The sequence below is a fragment of the Onychostoma macrolepis genome, chromosome 16 (assembly GCF_012432095.1).
Source record: "Onychostoma macrolepis isolate SWU-2019 chromosome 16, ASM1243209v1, whole genome shotgun sequence".
Lineage (NCBI taxonomy): Eukaryota > Metazoa > Chordata > Actinopteri > Cypriniformes > Cyprinidae > Onychostoma > Onychostoma macrolepis.
In genome coordinates, this window is record NC_081170.1 from 1,838,574 (window position 1) to 1,859,241 (window position 20,668).

The 20,668-nt window shown below is 44.3% G+C and overlaps 2 protein-coding genes and 1 pseudogene across 4 annotated transcripts in view; 1 reads left to right on the forward strand and 2 right to left on the reverse strand.

Annotated features, from left to right (window-relative positions):
• The window catches only part of cdk14 (cyclin dependent kinase 14), a 226,228-nt gene that overhangs the window by 149,054 nt on the left and 56,506 nt on the right, over positions 1-20,668 (forward strand). The gene's annotated exons all lie outside the window — the stretch shown is intronic.
• LOC131522311 (tripartite motif-containing protein 16-like) lies at positions 65-3,795 on the reverse strand. Its single transcript, XM_058747719.1, has 6 exons — positions 3,009-3,795; positions 2,623-2,718; positions 2,310-2,543; positions 1,340-1,499; positions 1,152-1,199; positions 65-925 (listed from the first exon to the last, which is right to left on the reverse strand). Exons 1-6 carry the CDS (start codon positions 3,576-3,578, stop codon positions 405-407), a joined length of 1,629 nt encoding a protein of 542 aa, XP_058603702.1. The 5' UTR covers positions 3,579-3,795; the 3' UTR covers positions 65-404.
• LOC131522309 (tripartite motif-containing protein 16-like) lies at positions 9,179-20,069 on the reverse strand (annotated as a pseudogene).

Sequence of the window (20,668 nt, forward strand, 5' to 3'; positions counted from 1 at the left end):
ACAATTAAATGCGTGACAATAAAAACAGTGACTTGTTACAATGGAAGACAAAAATGCAAAACAGTGAAATGGGAGAATGTTTTATTGACTGTGTGTTATAATTTTAATTGAAAGGTAATTTTGATAATAGAAATTATTGATATGACGCTACAAATGACCAATTTCAATCAACACAAACAGAGGTTGAGAGAAGCACAGAAACACATGGTCACTCAGCAGGACTCAAACACACACTGATCTTACTGTCTGTATGAGGGTTTATTACACATTTATTGTGACGTTATTTCACTGCAGTATTAATGTAATGAAGAGAAAAGAAGAGACTATAACATCTCACTGTTACTGATTCATCATGCATCTGAAAGCATTATGTGTAGAATCTGTCATCAGTCTGTTCTGATTCATCAAGACAGTTTTACTGATGATCCACTAAGATAAACATTAACCCCAGGATAGAGCGGCTGAGTGAATGTGGTCTGGACTGTGTGGATGAGGCTCATTGTGTCAGAGACGCTGTAGAAAGACAGAGTTCCTGCACCGTGATCCACAAACACTCCTATTCTACTAATGATGGACTCTACAGGGAGAACAGTCTCTATGTAATTGTGCCAGAATGAGTAACTGGAGGAAGTGCAGTGCAAACTCCAGGACTGATCATTATATCCAAACTCACACTCTTTACCCCGTCCCTTCCTGCTGATGCTCTTATATGACACTGATATATACACATCTCCACTCCACTCCAGCTCCCAGAAACAGCGTCCACTCACACTCTCTCTACACAACACCTGAGAATAATAATCAAATCTGTCTGAATGATCAGGATACAACAGGATTGTGTGAGTGAATGTTATCACTCTGTTGCTCTCAGACAGACAGAGGTGTTTATTCACAGTGTTTGGATCCAGAGTGAGCTGATGGGAATCTGATGGAGATAAAACACATCAGAATCAGGAATTATGAATCTGTTTGATCTTTTCATGTAGCTATACTTTTCTTGTTCAGTGTATCATCAGTGTCTCAGTACAGATGACCAGATATCCTGTGCAAATCATCATTTACATCATCAATTCTAAAACTCTTCTTTCACCTTCTACAGAAGAACATGAACACATTCAGTGAGGTTTCTGCTTGTTTTCTTACTGACTTACATTGTAGGAAGTGGTTCCTGGTTCTGGGAACAATGTTGGTGAATGTTTCTGTGGAAATCAACAGACATGAACAGTGTGATTCTCATGATCCTGCATCCATTCCTAACACATTTCTAATATGATGTTCTCCATGATATGAGATGATGATGGACTGGTTTCTGAGAGCAGATGAATCTCCAGGACTTTACCTCTGTCTGAGATCTTCTGGAGCTCCTCTTTGCAGAAATCCTCCAGTTTGTCTCTGAGCTGATGGACAGATTCTCTCAGGCAATCAAAAGAGACGAGAGAAGTGAAGGGATCATCATTTCCATCTGTAGATTCAGGAGGTGCTGAGAGAGACTGGAAACTCTACAGAAAACAGAAATCAAAACTCATCAGCTCCACACTTAACGCAATAAGCACGAATGTCATATTTGTGCGGCTCTTGTTGACTTGACTGATCTTTAGTAACTCACCTCAATCCAGCACTTTCACAGCATCAACTTCATTCTTCTCATATTCATTCAATCAAATTAGAGCTACAAATTCTAGTATTTGCCACTTAAACTAAAACTATATGTGGTCTTCACTTCATGTTTGGGATCTTCATGGTCAAATTCATCAATGTGTTAGAGGCCAAAAAAAATTCAAGTTTGATAATCACCTGATCCAATTTTGATGAGCGTTACTATACTGGTACTATAGAGTTCACTGATTTCACTGTAACGTAATGAATCTCAAGGAAAAATGTGGTAAAAAGTTGAAATGTTAATGAAGTTTTGAACTGTTGGTGACGATAGTGGTGTTTGACAGCTAAATACACTGCTCAAAAAAATAAAGGAACACTTTTTAATCAGAGTATAGCATCAAGTCAATTAAACTCCTGGGATATTGATCTGGTCAGTTAAGTAGCAGAGGGGGTTGTTAATCAGTTTCAGCTGCCTTGGTGTTAATGAAATTAACAACAGGTGCACTAGATGGGCAACAATGAGATGATTTTGTTTCTTATAGGAGCCAATGGCTCCTTAGTTGATTTTCTTTTTTTTCTTCCCTTGGGCCTGTTCTCAAAAGATGATGATAAGATTATAAGACACTCATGAAATGTTTCTCTGTGAGTCTCGTGTCACAGCAGGATCTGCTCAAGTCCACTATGATCCTGTTCTTCTAGATCTGTGTTACCTGCAGGAACTGGATGTGATCCTGTGTGTGTGAAAGCTGCTCCAGCTCAGCGTCTCTCCTCCTCAGATCATTGATCTCCTGCTCCAGTCGCTCCAGTCGTCCTTCAGCTCGACTCACTGCTTGCTTTTCCTGATCTCTGATCAGCCGTATCAGCTCAGAGCGGCTTCTCTCAATGGAGCGGATGAGCTCAGTAAAGATCCTCTCACTGTCCTCCACTGCTGTCTGTGCAGAGCGCTGTTAGGACACACAGTGATTCAGGCTTCAGTGAGTCTGAACTGAGACGAGACAAACTTCTCTTCTTCTCCAGACTCACCTTCTGAGACTCCACAGCCTCTCTCAGCTGCTGGAGATCTTTCTCTCTCTGCTGGATTCTCTGCTGGAGCGTCTTCTGCGTCTCCTTCAGCTGCTTCTGCAGGACAAACAGATGATAGTAAATGTCACAGAAAACTACTGGCACTAAATCATTGTGAATCCAGTAAAAGTGGAATTTCAAACTCATGATCAATCATTGTACATGAATTAATATGAAGCAATAAGGAGTATTTCACACTGCAATTGTAAGTATTAAAAAAGTGAAACTAGTGTAGATCTTCACACTGACAGTGTTTGTGTTTTGCATAATTATGCTGCAGCTCTAGACAGAAAACAAACTATTGGATTACTGCACAGAGTATTAACTTTATCACTAGTTTTAAATACCTGTTTCTCTGTCCTCTGTGCTGCAGCTGATACAGTGTCGTGGTTTTTATGTTCATCCATACACAGCACACATATACATTCCTGATCAGTGCGACAGAAAACCTCAAGGAGCTTCTCGTGTTTCTGGCAGATCATCTCCTGCAGTCGTCCAGTGGCTTCAGTCAAATTGTGTCTCTTTCCTTTAAACAAACTCTCATGTTGTTCGAGGTGATTCTGACAGTAAGAGTTCAGACACACCAGACAGGACTTGACGGCTTTGTATTTTCTTCCAGTACAGACGTCACACTGAACATCTTCAGCTCCAGCGTCACAGTCAGCAGAGAGTTTGGTCGTCTTCAGTTTCTCCACCACTTCAGCCAGCATGGTGTTTCTAGCTAAAGCAGGTCTTGGACTGAAGGTCTGTCTGCACTGAGGGCAGCTGTAGACTCTCGTCTGATCCTCCTGATCCCAGCAGCCTGTAATACAGCTCTTACAGTAACTGTGTCCACACTGGATGGTCACTGGATCCTTCAGAAGATCCAGACACACTGCACACATGAACTCATCCTGAAAAATTCTGGCTCCTGCCATTTTACTGCATGAATACAGAGACACAAACACAACAGCTCAACTACACTTCAGTTTCTCTTTCCCTGAACTCACGTGATTCCTGTTTCCTGGTTCTGTGTTTGAGTGACGTGTGTAAAACAGGTGTGTCTTCAAGTCAATAAAGCAGTTTGCTCAGTGAGGACATTGAGTGTAGTTAAATAAGTTCACACACTCACACAGGTTTCCATCTTTTATGGGTTCATTCCATAGGCGTAATGGTTTTTATACTGTGCAAACTGTATTTTTTATCCCCTTACCCTAAACCTACTTCTCACACAAACCTACAGGCATTTTTAGATTTTCAAAAAACTTCATTCGGTCTGATTTATAAGCTTGTTTCCTCATGGTGTCCCCAAAAAAAAAGTCACAAGGTCAAAATTTACTCTTATGTCTATACTGGTGGGAGCATTTGGTCCTCATAACGTAGGAAATCCTAGGTACATGCACTCTCTTTCTCAGTTTCAATTTTATTTGCATGACACATATTGTACATTCGTATTGCCAAAGCATTACAGTGTTGCTGCATACAATAAAAACCGTGCAAAATGAGAGTAATGCAAAACAGCATAAAGAAAAGAAGAGAAAAAAACAGTATTTGAAATGCAAAAATATAAAATATGTGGCATTAAAGAACAGAATAAATACAGTAAATACAAGTGAAAGTAATTCTAATAATTCAGTATGAAAGAGCATGAATAAATAGTGCTGGAGACAGACTGGAGTTGGTTAACTTTGCTGCTAGAACACAGCAGTCGTACATTTCTCCTAGGAAGATGGGCAGTTCCCCTTCAGGAACTCGAGCTGCGTGGAAAACACTATGGGAACGCCTTCAGCGTGACCACGCTCTGAACCACGTGTGATCAGTCCAATGGATGGGCGAGACATCACGTGTGGGGTGACGTAGCGACCAGGAAGCTTAAAAGCATGTGGGGTCAGCTTTCTGTCATTCAGCAAGTGCTCTGTGTGTGTCAGTCTTATTTGGTGTTGTCTGTCCATTATCAATCAGGGTATCTTCCGTTCATTCGTTTTTTAATTTAATATTAAAAACAGAAAAATTAGAAAATGTTCCTTTTCGTTTTTCAATAAAAAAACAAAACAAGAATTATGCTTGATTTTCCGTTTTTACGCTCCTGGTTAGAAAATGAATTAACGATTTGATATAGCAAGTCAGCTCTCGAGAATAAAAAGGGGGGCTGATTGTGCTTCTCCCCGCTGCAAACGTTCCGCTCCCGCCAGGCACACTCCAAGGAGATCGCACATGGATCTGGCTCGCCCTTTCTTCACCTGCATTCCCCAGATCTAGCGCTCTCTCTCGGGGTTCGGAAGCCTGCGCTGCGGTTTCTTCCCCCTTTGACTGAGAGCCTGCTGCTGCTATCTTTCTCCGAGGAGATTGATATTGTTTCTATAACCAAGCGGCTCGCAGCAACGCGTGCATTACGGTCATTCTCGGTTCTTTTATATGAATCTTTTCACGTCAGGCCGTGTTTACTTGTCTGGTTGTTTGGCTACATTTAATTTTGAGGAATTAAATGATGCATTTCATCTGACTATGGGAAGTTATATATATGGCCAGCAGCCATATCACCCTGTAGCCCAAGACTGGTTGCCCTCTGAAGCTAAGCAGGGTTGAGCTGGTCAGTACCTGGATGGGAGACCTCCTGGGAAAACTAGGTTGCTGTTGGAAGAGGTGTTAGTGAGACCAGCAGGGGGCGCTCACCCTGCGGTCTGGGTGGGTCCTAGCGCCCCACTATAGTGATGGGAACACTATACTGTAAAAAGCACCCTCCAAATGGTTTGATATTATATTGAGAATTGACATCCCTACTTAGGACTATTTAAATTGAGCAGTTAACTTTTTATGTGTTTGGTTGGCTTATTTTGTTTTGATAATAAACAGGCTGCGATGTCAGTGTGCTGAACTAATATGTTACATGTGTGCGTGTGAGGCTCCTGTGCCATCACTTGAATTTGTTCCTTATGACTGCAGAAACAAAGACATATGAAACTACAAAGCGACTACTTTTGTGTACAGTCACAATAACAAAAAACACTGCTTTTCAAAATAACGAAATAAAACAGATTTCACTTTCTGCCGTCTTGATTTCCTTTCCGTGAACTTGTTGCACATTATAAAAATAGACAGAAACTCGGCATATAGAACTTGACGCAGATTTTCTTTCTTAAGTCAATTGTTAAGTGAATTCCTTAAGTCAAATATATTTTATGAATAGGGATATTTATTCATTTTATATGTGATTGTATTCAGTTTTTCTCCGTTCATAGAATTGCTTATATTTAAGATATGTTATCCTGTTATTTTATTTCAGCTTAATTAAATTACCATAAATGTTTTTAATAGTTTTAGTTAACTTTAATAACCCTACCTGAATGGCAAAACATCGATAGAACTGCAGTACGCTTTCAATTTCCCAGCTGTTCCAAGCCACAAATATTTACAAATATTCACAAATTATTTAATGCTGGGACAAAATTCCAGCCAGGCCGGGAGTCTCACGGCCATCCAGGTCACTCCAGAAACCTACAGCTGTTGCAAAAATAATTTGCACTACTTTTAAGAATAATGACAGAAATGTTGCCAAAGTAAAAACGATGTAGGCCTGTCTGGTTAATCATGAATTAGATGTCGTCATCATTAGAGCTCATGCAGCCACGCTGGAGAATCTGCGATGACCATAATCAGCATCTGCTGCGAATCACTCTTGCGGTAGCCGCTATAATGACGTGCACTTGTAAGGATCCACCCCCCGGCCCAAAAGCGAAGTCCAGCGGCCTGGTTAAGACAGTATTTGCAGATTTACTGATTTAGAAATACAGTTTATTACTTATCTAAGTCTTTCTTGTCCTTGTCCTATTTAAAATAAGACTGAGCATGAAAAAATATATATATTTTTTTTTTTTTTTTTAAAGAGTAAAAATCTGGAACAAAAAATTAGATTAAAAGTTTGTTTTGCTATATTGAACAGAGTAGCCTATTGACCAAACTCAAAATGCTAAAACTAAAAACATTCTTGAGCAAACAGTTCACAAAGTACTTTAGAAAGAAGTATTATTTTTCATATTTATGAATTAAATGTATCAATATTTTATTTTTAAAGTAGATATCACTATTCTCCCACCATGATTCTGAACCCCCCCCCAAAAAAACCCAGACAACTGAACAAAATAACATGCAATTTACTAGAGTTTCTAGAAAAAAATTGCTGCTGTCTATTTATAGAATACAATATTCAACGAATTGATAGTTAAACAAATGACACATAACTCAAAACTTCATGACTTGCTCATAAAGACTTTACTTGTTTCATTCCTGAATGAATCAATCTTTTTGATCGAATCTCAGTTTAAGTCACTTGTCTCCACCTGCTGGTGTTACGTTGTAATTGATACAATCTTTATTTGAAGAATCTTCACTTTCAAAAAGGTGATTTATTCCATTTTGATCGCTAGACAGCAGTGTTTATATCCGAACTATAAACGTTTATTCCAGTACTTCTGTGATTATTTGAATGTTCGTAACAGAAATAACGATACAAAAGACTTTGTAAAGATGTTTCATAAGTAAACTGCTCTCTCTGGATCAGCGGCAGCACGAACGCAGATTTGAACGTTACGTTGTGATTTAAGGCTTTAATAGACACATGAATCCTGTCATTTATGAACAAGTTTGCATGGGTGATTTGAATCTGTTCGCGATCTGACTATTTATTTAAATATCCAACAGTAGGCTATACGACAAAAAACATATGACACGACAATATGATTTAACTGTGCTCTTCCAGCCATCTCTGGTATTTTCATAATAACAAAGTATATTTATAATCCAATGAATATCAACATTGCCTTTACCGTATAGAACAGGGATCCTCAAATCTGCACTGATGTTGTGGAGTAAAATCATGTAAAATCACGAGCCCCTGCCCCTTATAATAAACCCAAAGCGCACGCATGAAAAGCCCGTCAAACAAGCGCCTGATTACTGAGCTAAATTATGTTTTATGTTATGTTTTATGTAGTTTGTTTTTCTAAGTTTTGTGCTAATACCGTCAAAACACACAAGGTTTATGTAAAGACTCAGTTGGTTATGTCTAAAATGAAGGTAAACAGTTCAGACAAATGGATACGTGTCTGTATATTAGATGCGTGCAGGTCTTAAAGGGACAGTACTAAACATGCAGCCGACTGTAATTAAAGGGATAGTTCACCTTAAAATTTTATTTCTGTCATTATTTATTCACTCACATGTTGTCCCAAACCTGTATTAATTTCTTTCTTGTGCTGAACACAAAAGAAGATATTTTGGAGAATCTGGGTAACCAAACAGTTGCTGGTCCACATTGACTTTGATAGAAGGAAAAATGTAACATTTTACCAGATTTAGTCCTAAACTTAACTTTTATATGTTCCCCTCTAAATAATGTTGTTTCACTAAATGTTTAGTTTAATGGTTTTTATAAAAATTGTGCACCCATGAGTTTTCTAGAATAACCTTTGCTGCTGAATTATCCACTAACCTAGTTTATAATAGTATTTTTTTGTCATAGATTGATTATATTTTTTCATTTGTTATTTTTTTATTAAAATTAAGTTGTCTATATTTAGCAGACTGTGTTTAACACACAAGAGTGATGATCAGGTCAACACACAGAAGTATAGAAATTTTACATTGATTAAAAAAAAACTGCACTGGTTGAATGAGAATCGGATGATACTCAGAATTTTTGGTATCGCATCAGATTGGTTCTGAAAAAATGGTATTGTTGCATCCTTGGTTGCAGTTGAGTGACTGTGTTGTGGAGGGAGGTTGTTGTTGTTTTTTGTCCCTTAGGTTTATCTTGTGTTAAAATCAAACTCAGAAGCTCATGTTGTGCATGATATCTCTGTCTCACAAACACACACACTTTCAAGTAAGGGGCGTGTCTACTCATGATGCAGAGGAGAGAGCGCTCAGTGCACAGGACGAGCAACAGAAAGATAGAGATGGCGGATAAAAAAAACAAAAGAGGAGAACGTCTGCAGAACAAAAGAAGACTTAATCTGTGTCTACACTGGACATGACAGTTGTCGTGTCACGCCGCGCCGCAACAGCTAAAGTCTGTCTACTGTCGGGGATTTGCTGTGCCACATCCAGTGTAGACAGCATCAGTGATTATGAGTTCTATATTATTTTGTCGTGCCGTGCCACTCGCGTCCGGTGTAGACACGGTGTTATGATAAGGCAAGAAGTAGGACCCGTGTAAATATCGGATCAGCTTTCCAGCGCTGGAGAGAACTGAAGGAGCAGGAAGGCCTGCGATCGGACCCCGAGGTTGCTTTGTTTCTTCTCGAACATTGGTTTAGCTTTGTTTCACGGAACTATCGTTGCCTGGGTTACGTACGTATGTGTGGGGCGGAGCTATCAAAATAGGGGCGAGACCCTTTTGGGGTAGGGGCGTGTTTGTTTTGGTGATTTCAAATATCAACATTGGCTACCAGAAATCACTTACCCCACCTTTAACCACTGATTAATAATAGAATAAAATATTAACAATCTGTAGCCTAAAAATAAAAATGAATTCCACAGTTAACTATTTAATGTTTGTTTAATTAAATGCATTACAATAAAAACGGTGACTTCTTATACCGGAAGACAAAAGAACACAAAATGCTGAAAAGGGCCAGGGCTGCATAAGGTGAATAATGAAAATTTTATTATAATAATATAAATGATTGATGTGACACTACATTAAAAACTAAATGCTTACTATCTATATGAGGATTATTACACACATTTATTCTGACGTTATTTCAGTGACAGAAGTTCAGCTGCAGTATTAATGTCATGAAGAGAAAAGAAGAGACTCTATAACATCTCACTGTTACTGTTTCATCATGCAGCTCAAAGCATTATGGGTAGAATCTCTCATCAGTCTATTCTGATTCATCAACACAGTTTCACTGATGATCCAGAATCAATATGAAACCCCGGATAGAGCGGCTGAGTGAATGTGGTCTGGACTGTGTGGATGAGGCTCATTGTGTCAGAGACGCTGTAGAAGGACAGAGTTCCTGCACCGTGATCCACAAACACTCCTATTCTACGGCTGATGGGCTTCACAGAGAGAACAGTCTGTATGTTATTGTGTCTGAATGAGTATCTGGAGAGAGCACCACACAAACTCCAGGACTGATCATTATGTCCAAAGAAACACTCATTACCCCGTCCTTCCTGCTGATGTTCTTATATGACACTGATATATACACATAATTTCCACTCCACTCCAGCTCCCAGTAACAGCGTCCACACACACTCTCTCTACACAACACCTGACACCACACATCAAATCTGTCTGGATGATCAGGATACAACTGAACTGTGCCAGTGTATGTAATCACTCTGTTGTTCTCGGACAGATGGAGGGATTTATTCACAGTGTTTGGATCCAGAGTGAGCTGATGGGAATCTGATGGAGATAAAACACATCAGAATCAGGAATTATGAATCTGTTTGATCTGTTTATGTAGCTGAGCTCTTCATGTTCAGTGTATCATCAGTGTCTCAGTACAGATGACCAGATATCTGTGCAAATCATCATTTACATCATCAATTATAAAACTCTGCTTTCACCTTCTACAGAAGAACATGAACACACTCAGTGAGTTTTTCTGCTTGTTTTCTTACTGACTTACATTGTAGGAAGTCAATCCTGGTCCAGAGATCAATGTTGGTGACTGTGACTGTGGAAATCAACAGACATGAACAGTGTGATTCTCATGATCCTGCATCATTCCTAACACATTTCTAATATGATGTTCTCCATGATTTGAGATGATGATGGACTGGTTTCTGAGAGCAGATGAATCTCCAGGACTTTACCTCTGTCTGAGATCTTCTTGAGCTCCTCTTTGCAGAAATCCTCCAGTTTGTCTCTCAGCTGATGGACAGATTGTTTCAAACCATCAAAAGAGACGAGAGGAGTGAAGGGATCATCATTTCCATCTGTAGTTTCAGGAGGCGCTGAGAGAGACTGGAAACTCTACAGAAAACAGAAATCAAAACTCATCAGCTCCACACTTCACCCAATAACCTGCACCATTAGAGCTACTTGGGCTGAAACGATTCCTCGAGTAACTCAAACACAAAAAATCATCGAGGTGAATTATGTGCTTCAAAGAATCATTTTGTCCGTTTACTAGGGATGCACTGAACACTACGCTCGCAGTGATTTCAGCTTCTGCTGTCTCATTGAGGACATAATATATATATAAATATCATCTCCAGAACTGCTCTGAAAGTCACTTCATGAGCATTTTACTGTTTCATTTGAGTAAAACTAGCGTCATATATACATAAAAATTTTAAAGTATTCATGGCAACCCATCAAAATAAAAGTCTGGTTTAATTTGAAGACATTGCAGCAGAAATATATTACTATTGTTCAGCAGAATGTACATACTATTACTACTACTAAAATGATGATAACTTTATTTTTTAAGGAATGATCACACAACATTTCTTCCATATTTTAATAGTAAATCCCCTTTGTTTGCCAAAAAAAGTTTAATTTTCAATAATTTAAAGATAAATGAAATTAATGTTTTATACCTTCATTTGATAACCAGATACACAACACAGAATTTCTGAGGAAAAAGAAAACATTTCATAAGGCTATTTTAAGAAAAATTAACAATAAAATATTAGGTGAGAGAAAATAAAACATAACTATATAATTGTCATTTTCTTCAATCATATAATTATTATAACACCTAAAATACATTGCATGTAAGAAGTGTTTGTTTCAGGCACTTGAAGTACATTGTGTGCACATAATCAGGATGGTACCACCTCCACCGCATTTTGAGAAAGGAAAAACCCTGTTTGCAGGATTATACACTATTTAGATAAGTCAATAACAACAACAGTTATGTCTGATTCTGTTGCATAGAACTGAATAAAAATAATACATTGATATTTAATATTAATATATTTTCTGTCCAATTTTCTTTCAATGAAAGTGTGGTTTTCGTCATTTAAAATTGAGTTAAATTAAAAAGTCTTACAAAGTTACTTTATATTATTCCATAAAATAATTATTACAAAGCATTTTCGGTTTTGGTTTCGGCCCAGAATTTTCATTTCGGTGCATCCTAACCATTTACTGTAACTACATACAGAGCACTGTGTTTGCAACCACATGCTCCTTTAAAGGATTACACACACACCAGTATGCAGAGAGACATTTAAAAGGGTTTATTCTCCAAACAACTTTAATTTCATGTTGCTGAAAAATGTGTTAAGAAATGTTATGTGTATGGACTCTTGTTTTTGTTCCACGTTAGCTTCCTGCCCACTAATTTTTGCCTCTTACAAAAGCCACAAAGTCTTTGCAGAAGACAGTAAAGGCTTATGTCATGCCTGAGCTGTAGTTAGGCTGAAACTTTAAAGTTAAGTTGCACAATGTTTAGGATTTTTGTCCCTGTAAATCACTTTGAGTCAAATATTACCTTGTAATGGGGAAGGTAGAGGTCTGCATTCCCGCGGCTGTCCCGCGGGAACCGCAGGACCCGACCAGATTTCTTGCGACGCGGGATTAAATTCCCGAATAAAACGCGGTTGCGGTTGGTAACTCTGGTGCAATTTGAACGGGAGCGGGCGGTCTAACAATATCCCGTTCCCGACGTCTTTTCAGAACAACATATCTGCGCTTTATTCAAGCACCGGTACAGCCTGCACGGGACTGTTATGCACGCGCAGCACGCATGAAACAGTGCTTCGTTTTATTTGCGAGGTCTGTGCGCAGCATGTGTATAACGATGCTCAGAGCAGGCTGTAGCCTACCAGTGAGTATACGGCCCACAGACAGAACAGACAGGTTGTCGATGAGTGACAGAGCAGAATAAAGATGGAGCAAAGTGTGGATGCGCTCTCCTTGAAGAACGCTCAACTCGGTTTTGTTTATATTTTGCTTAGCCTATAATTTTAAATGACACATGTCCAATTTATTTATTTATTTTTCTTCCGCGACACTTTTCCTAGGCTAGCTACTGTGTTTACAGCAAGATGTTGAACTAATTTAGTATTTTGACAAGACGAATAAAATTATAATAGGCCATTTTGTACAACCTACATTTTTTAATCTGCGACACTTGTTCCTGTTGTAAAGGTTAAACGAACTGTATCCTGACAAGACGAATAAAAATAAGGAATACAATTTTTGTACATTTTATTTTCTCTGTGACACTTTTTTCCCTACTGTGTTGGCAGCAAAATGTTAAGCAATTTCGTGTCTTAAGACACAAAATTGCTTAACATTTTGCTGTCAATAAAGACTCTTGACGACGAATAAAATAACAAATACAATTTTGTGCAGACTACACTTTTATTTGTTAGCCTATTTGTCTTTCTTTCAGTAGAGGAAATTTAAATGTGTGATTCTGGAAACGAGATCTAAATTTAGCGGGAACGGTCGGGTCGGGAAGAAAATTATTCAAAGCGGACAGCGGGTGAACAAAGAGTAAATATATCGCGGGAGCGGGCGGGTGCGGGATATAACCTCGCGGGAGCGGGCGTGAGCGGGACTTAAAAAACAGTCCCGCGCAGACCTCTAGGGGAAGGCTAATTTTTGTTATTGATCAGAAGGTGCTCCTGAATTTTTTGACAGTACTTCTATATTTTTTTAGATTAAAAAAGAAGAGTAAGCGTAGGGACCTGTTTACATCCTACATGTCTATTGTCTTTTCAACCTGTTGGTTTCTGAAACTAGTGAGAGAGGCTGTGCAAGCAATCAAACATCTTGTTTATATTTTCATGTTCAGCGCCTGTGACGAAATGAATGTTTTAAGCCTGGTACACACCAAGCCGACGGTCGGCCGTCGGGCAGTTTTTGTTCGTCGGCCGACTAAGTTTTCTCAGTGTGTTCTGCGCCGTCGGCTGAAGTTGGTTATCGTCTGCTTTTTTTTCGTCGGAGCTTGTCGGTCAGTCGGGCCATCTGATCATTCTGATTGGCTGTTCGGCTGGCGAACTAGTGCGTGAGAAACGCGTAGAATGGACGTGCTAATTGGCCGTTGGGTGTCAAGCGTTGGCTTGGTATGTCAGGGCTTTAGACTAGAGCTTCTAGTTCCCTATCTGTCGGTCACTACGAGTTATGTCGTGACGACATAGGGGATTTACTTGGGAGCCCCAATCATCTCTGATTTAAGAGAAAACGCCAATGAATATTGGCTAGTGGATTTTGCATACCTGCGCCACTCCCCGTGCACACGGGTATAAATAGGCGGCAGGTGCTATCCTGCAGGTTCACCAAGCCAAGGCACTCAAACAAATGCACGAGGGTAGTACCGACCCGGGGTTGATGCAGGAGCTGCGCCGCGGCGACTGACTTCGCTCTGACGACGAAAGTCTGGCGGTCCCTCGGGAAGGCGATGTCCGCCATGGTGGTCCAAGAACGCCATCTCTGGCTCAACCTGGCAGAGATGAAGGATGTCGACAAAGTACGCTTTCTCGACGCCCCCATCTCCCAGTCTGGGCTGTTCGGCGACACTGTCGAGGGCTTTGCCCAGCAATTCTCAGCAGTGCAGAAGCAGACAGAGGCAATCCAGCACATCCTGCCCCGGCGTGACGCACCGTCAATCGCTGCCCCCGGGGCCAGGCCTCCGTCTGCTCGTCGCCGTGGGCGCCCTCCTGCGTCCTCCAGAGCCGCTCCGCCCCGTGCTGAATCGGCACCTAGGCCGGCGCGTCGAGCCTCTCGCAGGAGTGCGGCGTCCCCCGCGTCCCAGCCGGCCCCCAAGTCACGGAAGTCGACGAGGCGGCCCTGACGCGGGCAACCCGGAGATGTTGGAGTTTGCTCTTTCCCAGGAGACGACGAGGATAGCGTCGCTCCTTCCCCCGGAGGAGGGCCGGGTGGAGAATCCTGTGTTTTGTTTTGTTTCTGTACCCACAAAATCACAGAAAGAGCAAATTCCTTCCCCTCTGGGTTTTCAGGTCCACGGGCCGACAGTGTGCGACGCGTTGCCTCCTCACTCTCGCCCACGACCCATCTTGCCAGCGGCCAAGAGAGTGCGGTTCGGGGACGCAGTGCCTCCCCACGCACCTCTAGCCAGTCCCCTCTGGGACCCAGGGAGTTTTGCGAGGATGCCTCAGAATGCACAGCCTTCTGTAACATCCCGCTCTACTCCCCTTCGCTGCACCACCACAGGTACGTCGATCGTGCCGTTGGAGCCACTTGCACGGCGTCTGGAGGCGTGGTTCACGCTGCCCAGCCCGTCTCGTTGGCTCACGCGCACGATTCGACTCGGCTACGCGATTCAGTTCGCAAGGTGGCCTCCCAAGTTCAGTGGCGTTCTCGAGACCTCAGTGGTAGCTCGGAACGCTCCTGTCTTGCGCGAGGAGATTGCTGTCCTCCTGGCAAAGGGTGCAATCAAGCCGGTCCCTCCAGCCGAGATGAGGCAAGGGTTTTACAGCCCTTACTTCATCGTACCCAAGAAAGGCGGTGGTCTTCGACCAATTCTGGACCTGCGAGTCCTGAACCGGGCCCTACACAGGCTCCCGTTCAAGATGCTGACGCACAGGCGCATTATAAAGTGCGTCCAGCCCCAGGATTGGTTTGCAGCGATCGACCTGAAGGACGCTTACTTTCATGTTTCGATCCTTCCGCGACAGACCGTTCCTACGGTTTGCATTCGAGGGTCGGGCATGGCAGTACAGGGTCCTCCCCTTTGGGCTGTCCCTATCTCCCCGTGTCTTCACGAAGGTCGTAGAGGGCGCCCTTGCCCCGCTAAGGGAAGTGGGCGTCAGGATCCTCAATTATCTCGACGATTGGCTCATTCTGGCCCAGTCGCGAGAACAATTGTGCGATCACAGGGACAGGGTGCTCCGGCACCTCAGCCAGTTGGGGCTTCGGGTCAACTGGGAAAAGAGCAAGCTCTCCCCTGTTTAGAGAATCTCTTTTCTTGGTGTGCAGTTAGACTCGGTGAGTATGACGGCGCGCCTCTCGGAGGATTGCGCCCAGTCGGTGCTGAACTGCCTGAGTTCCTTCAGAGGCAGGACTGTGGTTCCTCTGAAACAGTTTCAGAGGCTCCTGGGGCATATGGCATCCGCAGCCGCAGTCACGCCGCTCGGATTGCTTCATATGAGACCACTTCAGCACTGGTTGCACTCCCGAGTCCCGAGGTGGGCATGGCGTCGCGGAACACTTCGTGTGAACATCACACAGGAGTGTCGCCGCTCCTTCAGCCCCTGGACGGACCTTGCCTTTCTACGGGCCGGGGTGCCCCTAGAACAAGTGTCCCGGCATGTCGTTGTCACGACGGATGCCTCCAGTACGGGTTGGGGCGCTACATGCAACGGGCAGGCAGCCTCGGCCTCGACTGCTTTGGCACATCAACTGCCTAGAGTTGTTGACAGTGCATCTAGCTTTGCGGCAGTACCGGCCACTGCTGCTCGGCAAGCACGTGTTGGTCCGTACGGACAACACTGCGACTGTTTCGTACATCAACCGGTTGGGAGGTGTACGATCACGTCGCATGTCTCAGCTCGCCCGCCATCTCCTCCTCTGGAGTCAGACGCGGCTCAAGTCGCTGCGTGCTGTCCATATTCCGGGGGAGCTCAATCGTGCGGCCGACGCGCTCTCACGACAGCTCACGTTCCCCGGAGAATGGCGACTCCATCCCGAGACAGTCCGGCTGATCTGGAGTCGATTCGGGGAAGCTCAGGTAGACCTGTTTGCTTCCCGCGAGTCCTCCCACTGCCAGCTGTATTACTCCCTGACCGAGGGCCCCCTCGGCACGGATGCACTGGCACACAGCTGACCTCGGGCTCTGCGCAAGTATGCGTTTCCCCCAGTGAGCCTGCTCGCACAGACACTGTGCAAGGTCAGGGAAGACAAGGAGCAGGTCCTGCTGGTCGCGCCGTACTGGCCCACCCGGACCCGGTTTCCCGAACTCATACTCCTTGCGACAGCTCTTCCCTGGCGCATCCCTCTGAGGAAGGACCTCCTTTCTCAGGGGCTTGGCACCATATGGCACCCGCGTCCAGATCTGTGGAACCTCCACGTGTGGCTCCTGGACGGGACGCGGCAGACTTGAGCGGTCTCCCACGGACTGTGGTAGAGACCATCACTCAGGCTAGAGCTCCTTCAACAAGGCAAGCCTATGCACTGAAGTGGAGTCTGTTCGCGAACTGGTGTTCTTCTCGCCGAGAAGACCCCCAAAGATACACGATTGTAGTGCTTTCTTTCCTGCAAGAAAGGTTGGAGCGTAGGCTGTCACCCTCCACCTTGAAGGTGTATGTGGCTGCTATTGTGGACGGCCGGTCCCTGGGAAAGCACGATCTCATCGTGAGGTTCCTGAGGGGTGCCAGGAGGTTGAACCCTCCTAGGCCACCCCTGATGCCCCCCTGGGATCTCTCTATTGTCCTGGCTGGGCTTCAGAGGGATCCCTTTGAGCCGCTGGACTCAGTTGAGCTTAAGTTCCTGTCTGCTAAGACAGCGCTCCTGACCGCGCTCACTTCCATCAAGAGGGTCGGGGACCTCCAAGCATTTTCGGTGAGTGAAGAGTGCCTGGTGTTCGGGCCGGTCTACTCTCACGTTGTCCTGAGACCCCGGCCTGGATACGTGCCTAAGGTTCCCACCACGCCCTTCCGCGATCAGGTGGTGAACCTGCAAGCCCTGCCCTCGGAGGAGGCAGATCCAACCTTGGCGTTGCTGTGTCCCGTAAGAGCGTTGCGCATATACGTGGACCGCACCCAGAGCTTTAGAAGCTCTGAGCAGCTCTTTGTCTGCCACGGAGGTCAGCAGAAAGGGAAGGCTGTCTCCAAGCAGAGGTTGGCCCACTGGATAGTGGATGCCATCGCCTTGGCGTACCAATCCCAAGGCGAGCCGTGCCCCCTAGGGGTGAGGGCTCACTCCACACGGAGTGTTGCCTCCTCCTGTGCGTTGGCGCACGGCGCCTCTCTGGCAGACATCTGTAGAGCTGCGGGCTGGGCGACACCTAACACCTTCGCGAGATTTTACAATCTCCGCGTCGAGCCAGTTTCTTCCCGTGTGTTGGGTAACAGGTAAGTGGCGGGAAGAGCTGGCCGGTGTCACGCTTGCTGCGCCATTCCCCCTCACCCGGGGATGTGAGCGCTGGTTTCCTCCTCCAGTTCAGTTCCCCGGACGGCGAACACTGGTGGAGTTCCTCCAGCACCCCCGGCAGTCAGACTGGGCGGAGCAGTCTGACGCCAGGCCCAGTACTTGTTAGCTCGCCCGGGTCTCCGGTCAGCCCCTGTACTGGGCTAGGTGTCCGTATGGCTTGATTCCCTTGGGGTAATCCCATATGTGTATTCTACCACGGTAAGGTTTCCCTCACGGTAAACCCGTGTCTTCCCTTTGACAGAGCCTTCTGTCAGGCCCTGCTGGCAGCTCTCCTCCCTACCCCTAGGTAGGATCTGCCCCAGGGTCCAGTCGTATGTAGTACTGCCCCAGGCCTGGGTCAGTCCATATCAGTGTCTCCACATGTTACCTCCCTTCGGGCAGGATGTGGCCTCCGTAGCGCCCTTCTCTGGAAGGCTCGCTTCCCTGTCGTTACTGCCAAGCTGTAACAACAAATAGGAAAGACTTGAAGCTATCTTTCATTGAAGGTCGAAATCCCTTCCGACTTCTGTGGGGAAAGGAACAGCGGCTTGGCTATCTCCAGCAGCGATGTACTCAGTGGTCCCTGCGGGCACCAAGGTTAGCGAATTTGCGCTGGGGCGATGGGAAGGTTGCGACCTTTCGCATGGAATTTGTCTGTCACGCGCTCACTTGTCAGCATCTGCATGCCACAAGGTTGTGACGGGGTTCAGGTTGTGGCGCTTTCCATAAGACCCCTATGTCGTCACGACATAACTCGTAGTGACCGACAGATAGGGAACGTCTCGGTTACGTACGTAACCCTCGTTCCCTGATGGAGGGAATGGAGACGTTATGTCCCCATGCCACAATCTTGAACCATCGCTGGTTGCCAGGGACTCGTTCTCGGCTCCTCAGCGTAAAACCTAATGAGTGGACGCACCTGCCGCCTATTTATACCCGTGTGCACGGGGAGTGGCGCAGGTATGCAAAATCCACTAGCCAATATTCATTAAGGTTTTCTCTTAAATCAGAGATGATTGGGGCTCCCAAGTAAATCCCCTATGTCGTCACGACATAACGTCTCCGTTCCCTCCATCAGGGAACGAGGGTTACGTACGTAACCGAGACGATCTGTGTTACCTGCAGGAACTGGATGTGATCCTGTGTGTGTGAAAGCTGCTCCAGCTCAGCGTCTCTCCTCCTCAGATCATTGATCTCCTGCTCCAGTCGCTCCAGTCGTCCTTCAGCTCGACTCACTGCTTGCTTTTCCTGATCTCTGATCAGCCGTATCAGCTCAGAGCGGCTTCTCTCAATGGAGCGGATGAGCTCAGTAAAGATCCTCTCACTGTCCTCCACTGCTGTCTGTGCAGAGCGCTGTTAGGACACACAGTGATTCAGGCTTCAGTGAGTCTGAACTGAGACCGAGACAAACTTCTCTTCTTCTCCAGACTCACCTTATGAGACTCCACAGCCTCTCTCAGCTGCTGGAGATCTTTCTCTCTCTGCTGGATTCTCTGCTGGAACGTCTTCTGCGTCTCCTTCAGCTGCTTCTGTAGAACATACAGATGATAGTAAATGTCACAGAAAACTACTGGCACTAAATCATCATGTGATCAGATGAATCCGGTAAACGTGGAGCTGATAACTAATGGCTATAGGATCAAACTCCAGAAGTGATGATTGGTTACAATCATCGTACATGAATTAAAAAGCATAAGGAGAGTTTAGCAAAATTTCATCAGTGTGTAGTTTTAAATACCTGTTTCTCTGTCCTCTGTTCTTCAGCGGATATAATCTCATGGTTTTTATGATCAATAATCGTACACAGCACACATACACATTTCTGATCAGTGCGGCAGAAAACCTCAAGGAGCTTCTCATGTTTCTGGCAGATCATCTCCTGCAGTCGTCCAGTGGCATCAGTCAAATTGTGCTTCTTTCCCTTAAACCAACTCTCATGTTGTTCGAGGTGATTCTGACAGTAAGAGTTCAGACACACCAGACAGGACTTGAAGGCTTTGTATTTTCTTCCAGTACAGACGTCACACTGAACATCTCCAGCTCCAGCATCACAGTCAGCAGAGAGTTTGGTCGTCTTCAGTTTCTCCACCACTTCAGCCAGCATGGTGTTTCTAGCTAAAGCAGGTCTTGGACTGAAGGTCTGTCTGCACTGAGGGCAGCTGTAGACTCTCATCTGATCCTCCTGATCCCAGCAGTCTGTAATACAGCTCTTACAGTAACTGTGTCCACACTGGATGGTCACTGGATCCTCCAGAAGATCCTGACACACTGCACACATGAACTCCTTCTGATTCACTGAAATTCTGGCTTCTGCCATTTTACTGCTTAAATACAGAGACACAAACACACAACAACTCGAGCACACTTTTACTTTCTCTTTCTCTGAACTCATGTGATTCCTGTTTCCTGGTTCTGTGTTTGAGTGACGTGTGAAAAACAGGTGTGTCTTCACAAGTGTAGTTAACCCTCTGGGGTCTGAGGGTGTTTTGGGGCTCCGGAGAAGTTTTGACATGCCCTGACATTTGTGCTTTTTTCAGTTGCTTATAAACATTTTAATGGCTAAAGTCTAAAAACACTGTATTCAGCACAAACTGGGCTACAATAATATGTGAGCAGCATGTACGTACGTAATTGTGTTTTTGAGAAAACAACGTTTATGCGTGGTTACAAAAAAACTAAAATTTTAAAGTAACTGAAATAAGGCCATAAAACACATACAGAACATTTGTTCACAAGACTTTTGAGAACTGGATCTTGTAGCCTAGAATATTTGCTTCAAAATGATCTGAAAATAATCTAACTCACTCATTCAGTGAAAACAATATATTGATTTAAAGATTCTAAGTCACTTTTTGAGCGGAAAGGCTCTATGCGAGAGGGCGTGCACACCTGAGAAGACAAAGACCCGCATAATGAGCTCCATAATGAGCCATTTAGTCAGGTGTGTGACTGAGAGAGAAGAGT

Bases quoted from the DNA above. Each gene is read 5' to 3' on its own strand.
- LOC131522311 (XM_058747719.1), bottom strand. From the start codon at position 3,578: ATGGCAGGAGCCAGAATTTTTCAGGATGAGTTCATGTGTGCAGTGTGT. The intron at 1,500-2,309 runs GTAACACAGATC...TGTTTTCTGTAG, and splicing joins ATCACATCCAGTTCCTGCAG to AGTTTCCAGTCTCTCTCAGC. The intron at 1,200-1,339 runs GTAAAGTCCTGG...TGATTTCCACAG, and splicing joins CCAGAAGATCTCAGACAGAG to AAACATTCACCAACATTGTT.